The sequence below is a fragment of the Amphiura filiformis genome, chromosome 12, assembly GCF_039555335.1.
Source record: "Amphiura filiformis chromosome 12, Afil_fr2py, whole genome shotgun sequence".
Classification (NCBI taxonomy): Eukaryota; Metazoa; Echinodermata; class Ophiuroidea; order Amphilepidida; family Amphiuridae; genus Amphiura; species Amphiura filiformis.
This window is the reverse complement of record NC_092639.1, coordinates 52,100,377-52,111,829: the sequence shown is the minus strand read 5'-3', so window position 1 is coordinate 52,111,829 and position 11,453 is coordinate 52,100,377. Positions and strand designations below refer to the sequence as shown.

The 11,453-nt window shown below is 38.3% G+C and overlaps 1 protein-coding gene across 1 annotated transcript in view; it reads right to left on the bottom strand.

Moving 5' to 3' along the window:
- The window catches only part of LOC140166378 (uncharacterized), a 12,622-nt gene extending 5,105 nt beyond the window's left edge, over positions 1 to 7,517 (bottom strand). Inside the window, exons 1-5 of the mRNA XM_072189829.1 lie at positions 7,303 to 7,517; positions 2,997 to 3,170; positions 1,754 to 2,453; positions 1,353 to 1,660; positions 231 to 366 (exon numbers count right to left, since the gene is read on the bottom strand). Coding sequence (XP_072045930.1) covers positions 231 to 366; positions 1,353 to 1,660; positions 1,754 to 2,453; positions 2,997 to 3,170; positions 7,303 to 7,452 — 1,468 coding nt within the window. The 5' untranslated portion in view covers positions 7,453 to 7,517. The remainder of the gene's footprint in view (positions 1 to 230; positions 367 to 1,352; positions 1,661 to 1,753; positions 2,454 to 2,996; positions 3,171 to 7,302) is intronic.
- Positions 7,518 to 11,453: the final 3,936 nt, after the last annotated feature.

Here is an 11,453-nt window from a genome sequence, read left to right as displayed (position 1 = left end):
CATGAGATGAAGGGGCCTACCAACATTCACATAAATTATGTACGATCCTGTGTTGCATACGAACTTTGACACAGAGGTTGATGCTGCTCCAACTTCTAGAGTTGCCGGTTCAATATCACACAGCACTTCAAAACAGCAGCACTGCTGATGAAGTCAACCGATGGTTGATGAAACGTCCAGAAACGTAAGTTTTGACTGATCTTGATCTGATGAAATTCTTTATGATTTACCTTGTTTATCCATTTCTATGACATCTTCAACAGTTGCTCCTCTTGGAAGATCACCAGAACCCACCACTCGGAAAGAGTAGCCATGAATATGCATGGCATGTTCGTCCGCCTCACTAACCAACACCAGTTCCACTACCTAAAAGAGAAAATCAAAACAAAACTTGCACACGCTTTTTATACCAGTAGGGTCACGAGAGGTTTCTTTGTTATTTTAGATTAGGCTATCTAAATTTAATAGTTTGTCTCAGAGCCCTTCCAAAGTTCCAAAAGTAATTTTTTTTTTTCACAATGAAATGAATAAATGAAATTACCGTATTAAAGATTGTTGAAAAAAACCACACACACCGCATTTTGATATCAGTAGCCCGGTTTCATAGGAACCTGTTTTATTTTTAGCGAAATGCCGAGGCGTGAGAAAAGAAAATGACACCAAAGTAACCCTTAAAAGGGATTATTGGGTAAATTACATGTAATAGCACCACCCCTGTAAATAAGACAACAAAATTTTGAACTAAGGCATTCCCACTGCTGTTATATGGTGACTTTTGTTGGAATTCCAACAGCATGTGGGAGTTGTCAATAATTTAAGAATAAACCATTTGTTGGAAATATTTTTATACCTATACGAATAGCCCCGTTACATCCCCTTGTCGGCAGGTCTGTAAACTAAAAATTCTAAACTGACCCCAGCGGAAAAGAGTGTGTCTGGTGTCTTCTCAGGCCCCACACATAATACTGTGGCAAGGTGGGTGACCGATCCCTTAAGAACACTTGAAGGGGTTAAATAAAATAGTATATTAGTCAGAGATGATGGTCTCTTTCTATTGTGACTGATTGTTTGCACAAACATTAGAGAATACATTTGAAGAAAACCTTCTGATAATTACAAACATTCGCTGAGCAGCAAGACCTTCCCTCTAAGCTTTTAATCCAATAAGCTGATTATCTATTTGTTTTCATGAATTGGAAGACATTCTTTGATGTATTACTGAGCTCAATCATCTGAAATTACTGGAGCATGAGCCACCCAGGCTGGTGGCTCAGCATAGTATTTTATTAACAGAAGGTTTTCTCCAAATTCGTTTCCTAATGAATCTGTATTTCAATCAAGAGACTGTTTACCTGGCCCAGTTCAACCTTCAATATCTGTGTGCAACTGCAGTATTCACTGGCACACTGCTCTCTTTTACCAAGATTTTCCTCAAAGTAGCAAAATTCCTTCTTCGGGATATCGTCATATTGTGTAAGCAGCGGAGATGGCGGCATTTTGAAACTCACAAAATTGAGGTGCGTGGTATACTGGCCTGGTTCCATCTCAGGTGGATTAGGATAATCCTGGTAATAAAACATTTGTGGCGAAGCGTTGGTCCATCCAAGCTCTAAATAGAATCGTTGGTCCGGCTCAGCGAGTAATCTTTCATCGTCAGGAACTGTAATGAAAACGAAATAAAAAAGATTATGTATTATTTAGACACATTTTGGTGTATTACATGAATTAATACAATCATTAGATTCATATTTACCAGCTGACTCAACGTCTAGCAGATTAATCCCATTGGGTGTGTCAAGACGTTTAGGATTCAAGATGATGTCATTGTCACCATCGTCAAGAGATGCTTCCTCGGGATCCTCTTCCGGTGCACCTTCGTAGCGTAGAATTGCAAGTTCTTCCTGAGGCCCATTTCGACAGTAAAAAATGCGATTACTTGCGACTTGAGCACGAAACCAGTAGTTACCGATATCTTGATCGGCAGTCAGCACAAAATCATATCTCTCTCCTGTAGCCACCCCAATACGATCTACCGATATTGGTTTTATTGGAGCGCCATCAGTAGCGATTGCAGTCAGATTGTGCCCATCCACGCTGACGTACATATGACAGTTGTTATTTCCGATGACCCGGAAACGATACCGTTGACCCTGTTTGACCTTGAATACTTCTCGTGGGGTATACACCGTATCGTTGCCGTTTACGAATTGTTTAAATTGCCCTTTGGCGTTAATCGTTGGTACTGGTATTTGTCCTGGAGTTTCGCCATATGGAGTCGCTGGTAAATCTGGCCAGATTTGTAGTATGACGACGTGCTCTGGAATGTCAAAGTCGTAAAGGTCACTGTTGGGGTCACGACCTGGAGCTTGGTTGATGATAAAAGCACCAAATCCGCCATCGATTCGCTGGTAATGGGAGTGTGAATGCCACCAATGTGTGCCAGCAGGAGACGCCTAAAAGGGAAAATTAACAGCAAAATGAACGCTTGATTGGCGTTTAAACCTCTTCAAAAAGATTTTTGTAACTTGTAGATTTCGACCAAAATGCTTGATATGCGTCACTGTGTGGGTAGAATACAAAACCACATTTCTCTCCGCGCTAGTGTTGACTATAGACGACAAATTTCATTTTTTGATAAATAAAAAATGTCAGAATAGTACATTTTCATGACCATATTTGGAATCAGCATGAAAAATACATTAAATCGAGTACAAACAAGCCTAGTATTGGTTCAGGGTTCTTGAGATAGCTCTTGATATTTTGAGAAATTATCTCAAAACTTAAGACTTTTTATGTTGGAGCTTATGGCTAGTACGCTGAGCATTAACATCCCATCCTTTGATAAACTTGACGATTACCAGGTTGATCGTTAATTTTAATTGTTCATTACAGGATCTAGCTTTAATGTGAATTGCTTTAATTTAGATATTTAGAATTAAGATAATCGGGTAAAACGTGTAAAAACTAGTCCTAAACCTTTTATATTTATTTCATACCTTAAACTTGTAGGCAAAACTGGACTGCGGTGTAATAGGACACTGAGTGATCATAGCCGGGCCATCCATGTATGGCGTGCCACGTTGATGTATGGCGTGCCAATGTATAGATGTACTTTCAGACTTGCCGAGTCGATTCCAAACTTTTACTTCAACATTATCACCCTCGCAAACCTGTGGAAAAAGTCAAAGAACATAGTGCGATTAATGTGTGTAGGTATATGGAGGAAGTCAAGTAAGGGGTGTCACGCCGAGGTGAGGGTGTCATTGTCTGATTTCACACACATGACACATGTTACAGCTACTCGAATGTGAACAAAAAACCATGTCGGTCAGTGTATGTGTCATTGGCTGATTTCAACCTTTTTAAGTCCTGTATCAGCAAGGCAAAACACCGCAGGTCGCAAATTATGATTATGGTTGCATGCTTACACTTTGCAGTGTGTCTTTTAAGTTGCTGGCTGAATCTGCAGTGCCATGGTACACAGTGTCATCGCCCCGATATCTTCATGGCAGAAATCGCCATGGTAGGTTGAATCCACAGCCATGCATGGTCATTTTGTTCCGACCTGTTTAATAGTTTTGAGACGCATAATGGGCCGAGAGACATCCGATTTAATGTCTGAATATCAAATCGTGCATAGAACATTCATGATCCCGGGTATTGATATTACTGTCTCTGCTGTACAATGTATATAATTATTAACCAGGCGATGTCGGTGTGTGATATTCCAACTTTTGATTGTTCTTGGGAAATATGAGTATTTGCATCGTTCCTTGTAAATGGAACCTCTGCTTTTGAATTTTTGGTCCAGTTATGGCATATTTTGAGATTATACCAAGTGTATGTGTGTTTGTTAATAGTGTGATGTGCTCTGAATAATTGAATTTGATTATTTAAGTATTTAACTATTTTTGTCAAAGCTATTTCATGAAAGATGGGTTTATGAAACAACACATCCTTCAATTAAGTGGAAGAGTGCGGAAAAAACCTCTTTACTGAAAAAGTGAATGATTGGTGAAAGCAGCGCCATTTTTGAAATTATCGTCTGTCTGACGATTTTACACGAAAAGGATATATAAATTCATTTCAAGAGTGGACTCTGCTGAAAAGTGGTCTTCGCGGGACTAGGGGCGTAGCAAGAGCATCAGCATGATCAGGGGCCCATGGACAGGGAGCAGTACGGGCCTTTTTAACCAGGGCGCGATTTACCTGGGGGGGGGGCGGGCCTGGGCCAGGCCAAATTTGGAGGCCCTGAACTCACGTGCCGAGGAAAATACGTGCACTCAAGTCAGTTTACGCAGGTTTACGCCTGAGTTTACGTATAATATAGAGGGGGCCTAACATAGTTTGTTCCGATGTTACTAGGACATTTGCGCGTTGTAAAGCACGCGAAAAAAATCAATTTCAGACTATTTTAGCCTCAGATCAACATGGATTTTGCTATTTAAATGCGTGCGAAGCACAGAAAATTTTACAATTTTACCGGGCAATTTTACAATATTTTGGCCAAAAAACATGCTGTTATTGGCGTTAAAAGAAAGATGCATATGCCATGGACTCTGGCCCAATGGTAAATCCGGCCCTGCTCTCCATTATCAGCCCTTATTTAATTTTCGCTTTTATGCTCGGGCCCCTGAACCCTCGGGGCCCACGGACTTCGTCCACCCTGCCCCCGCTTGCTACGCCCCTGCGCGAGACAAGTTTGAATCAGTCGTCCAGAATTTGTAATCAACAAGAAGACTGTTGGATGAGCATGATCACTTTACTTTTCACTATAAACAGTAGACTTCGGTTATAAACACCTCAAAAGAAATAAGCCCCCTCTGAACATGTCGTCATAACATCGTAAGGTTTCGTTTTGTACCAACAAAACTAACTTTGAAATAATTATATGACAGTTTACTAAGTGCTTTGTGAAAATGAGAGATTTCCATGACTTCAGGGCTGAATGAGCCTAAATTGAAGGCAAAAAGTGCCCTTTCCAAAAGTCACAAAGTAGGCATATGCTTGTTAACTGCAAGGCGTATTGGGACAAGGAATGGAACTGACCATCTTAAAACTCACTGTGCTGAACTCTGCACCAAGGGGATTTGCATGGCTGAATGATCAAGAATCGATACATATTACAGTAAATGTTCACTTGGTGAGGATTTTAAACTGCACTCAAACACAAGGGGTTTTCCATTAGTAACACGCCATGAGTCAACTTTTGTGACAAGCATAGGCCTACTTTGTGACTTTTGAAAAGGGCAGTTTTTGCCTTCAATTTAGGCTCATTCAGCCCTGAACTCATGGAAATCTCTCATTTTCACACAGCACTTAGTAAACAGTCATATAATTATTTCAAAGTTAGTTTTGTTGGTACAAAATGAAACCTTACGATGTTATGACGACATGTTCAGAGGGGGACTTATTACTTTTGAGGTGTTTATATATAAATGAGCTTTTATAAATGCGCACGTGACCAGATGGCCATCGCCATATTTGCATTACATCACTGTCAATCACTGAAATGGCGACCATTGAGGGAGTGGCTACACCTTGTTTCGTGGCTAGCACTGGCAAGGAACATTGGCTGGAGGTTCGATGCTATTAATTTGCAACTCATGGATATCGAAGCATCATGATTATTGCACAGCACCATCCCCCTCATGTACAAACATAACTAATTTTTATTTATTTTCTATATATATATATTTTTTTTTGTTGGTATTTTCTCAAATTGCAAATTATTTACAGATTTTGGTGATTTTTTGGGTTATTTAAAAAAAAACCGACCGACCGACCGACCCTACTTGAAAGGTCCGTCCGCCCGTAGAACAGGGTTTCTTTTTTTCTTCGCCTTACTTATAATTTTTTAATATATTTGTTCCCCTTTCGGCTAGACAAAACCCCACCCTCCCCCTTTTACACTCATAAATTAGTTGTTTTTTGCTAAGTTTCCCCTTCCGTGTAAAGTAAAACTTTATAAGCCGTTTGAACCAAACTGAACAAAATTGACGTATACATTTATAATATACCACGACAATAATGTGTATGACGATCTAACTCACCGTACGATACTAGCCGATTATACCATGATTTACATACGTGATTGTACGTCAACTTGTATAGTATACGAGTCTTCCTCAACATCTTCCAGCCGGGATGACTAGATCATGTACAGTCATCTACGTGTTTATACTCTAAATTGTACGTCAGTAATACTCTAAATTGTACAGATTACCGATTTAGCATGGGGGACACAAAAAGGTGCTTAAAAATACATTTTGAATTTGTTTTTTGTCCATTTTGATACTTATTGTGAGCGAGCGAATGAGTAAGTTAGGGTTGAGGAGCTCAGTCGGGAACATCTAGCCTATTAGTTCGAGAGGGTCATTATTCCGAAAAGGGCTAAAGTTACAGTTTCGTCAATTTACGTTAAAATTAGAGTTAAAATTAGGGTCAGGGTATGTTCAGTGGCGGCACTACGGGGGGGGGGGGGAAAAACTTATCTTGACTCCCAAATAAATAAATCCATGACCCATTCCTTCCGAAGAAAATGACAGCCCCCTAAGTTTCCTATCATCACGCGCAAAAATTATCAAATAACATCATCAGCAGCTACTCAGTTCTGACCTTAATGCCAGTAAGACTCACATTTCGTCATCAATATGGTCAATTGCCACGCCCATTTAGCACGGAAATAATGAAATATAAATTTTTAAATCAGCTATATCTAGCTTTTCCGTCATTAATTTTTTTTGTCCGTAATGGAAAATCCAAATAAAGAGTTTATGTTTCGGGTCAAATTATTTTGCACTTTGCAATCAGTGCCACTATTTTGCAAAAACGATTTTCCTTGTAACCTGTCATTTTCGGCTATACTTTTGTGTGTGGAATTTTTGTACATCCGGGTACCTTACATCGTTGAACACGGTATGGCGACTTGTAGATGTCACGTGCACATTTATAAAAGCGCATTTATATATATACCCGAAGTCTACTGATAAAGAAGTCCCATGTCCACAGGTAGATTGTTGGTGTGCCTCACTTTGTGTGTAATGTTTGTCCCTCACTAGGTACAGTATGTGTTATATCACCTTCCTGGCGCTTTGTATGGTGTCACTGCTCCATTCAAGATAGAAATGTGGTGAGTGGTGTGTGGTGGTGTAGGAGGGTGGGAGCATGTGTTAGCGGCATTAGCTGTATGTAAATGTAACGTTTAAAAACAAAAAAAATAACTACTAAATGAGGAGATTTCATGTATCTGCAATGCCATTAACAACAATATTATTGTGAAGGATTTATAGCAATCATTACCTGAATCTGAGGACCAGGCAACTGTCTGTTCACTACGATTATTGGACGCTCAACTCCATTAACTGGAATACATCCAGGACGATCACAATCGGTTATATTGAAGGGACAGTCAAAGCAGGCAGCTGACCGCATTGATAGACGCCATTCCATGGTGAGGACATATCGACAGGTCTTAGGTTCTGGTGGCCACTTACACTCACGGACACATTCATGGTCGGCTAATATATAAAAAGCAAAAAAAAAACATGTCATCTATTTGTGACCATACACGACGAATGAGCCGTAAATGTCCTAAAGTGTATTCTGAGTTAGAGTGTAAAATGTGCATGAAGGTCGTATTCATAGGTACCTCAAGTTGGTGCGACGTGTAACTCATTTTGATCATGTTGATAGTGGTAGTCAAACACCTTTTGAACCAATCAATAATCCGATTGTTAAAGAGGATAATAGGCTTCTACCTATTTCTACAGAATTCTTAAATAACTCTGGTCTTTGTTTGCTTTGGCTAAATCCTGTTCAAGTGGTGGGTTACAAAGCATTGTATTTTGTCTAGGTATGTATAACCAACATTCACAATGAGAGGACATTCCTGAACCTCGTTGACTTGGGGTGAATTGAAATGACCGCCAATTATGACTGTTTGATATTTATTTAGCAATGTGGAAAAAGACACACGTGTAGAACCGAAAAAGGTACCACAACCTCGCATCTGGATATCGTTTGATGTCAAATGATATAGCATTTTTAAGCTTATAATATATATTTTCTAAACACGAAATAAAACTAAATTGACCGGGCCTAATTTACGGCTCATTCTTGGCGTACGATCACATTTGTGTGAACACAATTCCACTTTTATCAAAATTTAGAATTGTTTACGTTAAAGGCTAGTTGACAAGAAAATAGACAGACCTGCTTTCAATAAACCCTTAAAAACAGAAATTGTCACCAAGTCTCCTTCACGTGTGAATAAATTAAAGTACCTTATATATCACATGCAGAGGAGTAGCTATAACGTTTGTTGCGCCCAGTGCTAAGGATACATACTGGCGCTCCTCCTCAATTCTTGAAACAAGTGCACGAGGAGCGCGTGGAAATTTGCACAATTAGGGCCTATCACTCGTTAATTTTGGTTATAATGAAGTTGAATATTGGTCTTAAATTGATATTTCAAATGATTCGAAACGTGCGAAAATTTTGACTTTAATCGCTAGGAGGGGGCAGAATCGATGCTGAATTTGTCAACTCGGAGCCTAAGGATAGGGCCCAGGATACGTGCTCCCTCTGCCCCCATTGGACATTGTATTAAGGATTTCTGACGTACCGCTAGTGTGCTAAGGTATTAGTTCAATCTGAATTTATAATCTAAATTTTAGAAATAGTGAAAATATATTATACATATCAGGTGTCCAGTCAACCAGCAGCCACCAGTAGGTCACGCTCTGTATATTGCAAGTGAAAAGTTTTTGTTGTACGCAATATATATTATCACAGAAAATACGTACATCTACAATCGTTTTTCTATTTGTTTTGGGGTAAAACTGAATCCTGCTATATTCAATTTAGTAGTAAAAAGTTTTCTTCTCAATAATTAAAACTCAAATTAGGGTTTTTAGTACCATCTGAGGAAAGGCAAAGCTTCACTTCTACCAGAGATTGTTGAAACCATGGATACACTAATTGGACCAGAGTAGCATTTAGCAGGAAAAGGTCATTAAAGTTCATTTTATACAGGGTTAAATTGCTCAAATTGTTTTAACAACAATACAAATGTATCCTTCTATTCATGAGGATTCAGGAAAGCATATACATGTATAGTCAGTCTACTCTGAAGTACAAAGTACCGACGCGGACGCACACATTGTGCCGACTTTGTAGACACGCACACCTGTCCTATATTGATTGGTCCCTAACTACAGTCTCTGAAAGTTTTGAAAGTAAGTCTTTTGGATTTGAATTTAAATCCCTGTAATTTAGAGTGTATCGGCGCGCGTTGTCACTTTATACTTTTGCATTTCAACCCACACACAACTGCAGCAACAAATAAAAGTCGAATAATACGGGTCATCTAGCAATTATTGTCTCTATAAATGGTATTTCAAAATCAAGGTCGACTATTATCTTTTGTCGTGTTTGCTGCAAGTGTGGGTCAGGTTTGACTGATCAGTGTCCCTGATATGAATGTGGAAAGGTTTGAAAATGAAGGTGTTTTGTAAAATTTGTATATTTCAAGACCGGTGTGCTCAATTGTAAACAATTACAGAGTATGCGATTTGTTCCTCAACCATATTAGTTATTAAGTTCTGTTTGGTTTGGGCATTAAAATACCCCAAATATTAAGTTTCAGACGATACAGTTATTTCAGAGACACCCTGTACTATTATAGGCCCCTATAATATAAATGGTGGTAAGAAATCCATGTATTGACCACGATTTGATGACTTCAAACCTATCATGATTCTTGTTTCAGCATAAATTAAAAAAGAAAAAAAAGCCAACTCTTTCCTATTCTAAACAGCAAACGCATGAACCCTCTACAACAACTGGTGAATAGTTGTTTAAATCACAATTCGTCTTCATTGGTTGTCATGGTTGTAGGTTAAGGGAAGGGGTATGAACGTTTGGACAGTATATTGTGGGACATTAGAGCACATCAGACATATCGAATCGCATTCTGAATACGAAGAATGTCCTTCTGATATCAAATAATTTTGATTTTTTGAAATTCGCAATGTAATACACATTTTATGGCAAATCATTAAAAATTGATATTTTTGATATTTAACAGTACTCGGAGTAAACTTTATAAATCTGATGATTTATACAAAAACAATTAGGTCTTTTTGGGAAAAAAATCCATATCTTCAATATGAAAGGTTAAAATTTTCAATTGATCGTCGGCTTTTCCTCCCAGCTACATACACTTTAAGAATATATCATTAGATTTATAAAATTTACTTCGAGGACTGTTATATATCAAAAATTTGAAAAATATCAAATGTTTCTAATTTGTCATAAAATTTTTATTATATCGTGATTTTCAAAAAATGAAAATTATTTGATATCAGAAAGACATTCGTATTCAGAATGTAATTCGATACGTCTGTGGTGCTCTCATGTCCCATAAAAAAATACTGTCGAAACGCTCTAAACGCTCATTTCAGATCCCTTAAACCAACCATTGTATAAAATTATAAGGCTTTTATTAACCAATTATTAAATCGGAAGAGAGGGCCATGTATAAACCATTTACGTGTTTAAGATTTGTTATTTTTATAACGAGAAAATAAGAGTGCATTCAATCGGACTGATTACTCAACATATCAAATACAGATTTAAATATATCAGCTATAATCATGATAATATATTGCAAGATACATATTAAATGTCGACACAACAAAATCAAGTCATTCCATCCGCCAATCTAATTTCGAAGATGTTAATTTTATGTATTTAAAGACGAAACAAACCTACCTGGTTGTGTATGACAGTCCGAAGCCAATAGCAATGTCACCACTATACCTGAAATAGCAGAATACACAAGTTTCGCCATCTTGCCGGGTGACAGAAGACAGATAATGGTAAAAAAACTAAGTTCACTCAGCATAAGGGTACGCAACAACACTGTGTGCAGGCCCGTAACCAGGATTTATGGGGGGGGTGATTTTGAAAAAGTGGACTCGTTCTTCCAAATTTGGACCTTTTTGGACGGGGAGGGGGTGGATTTCGAAAAAGTGGAATTCTTTTTCAAAATTTGCACTTTTTTTTGACAAAAAGCATAGAAAACCCTGTATTTTTTCGCTCGCTAGGCTCGCAAATGGACTTTTGGGTCCAAAAAAGTGACTTTTGGGACCTTTGGCGATTTTTTTTTGGGGGGTCTTCCCCATGAATACGGGCCTGATTCACATCGTTCACGCCAGGTAAAGAAAAACAAATTGCTAATAGCTCAGCTGTGTAATTAATTCAGATATAAGTTTTCTTTCAAAATAAACAGGCTAAACCTATTTTCACTGCATTGTTGAAGGTTAAGTCTGTCAATGGTCTGTATAGAATAGTAAATTCAGGGACAATAAGATCACATTCCTCCGTTGCATATTGAGATGAATTGTATTTATTACTTAGTTATAATGGAAATGGACTACATGTGGCTA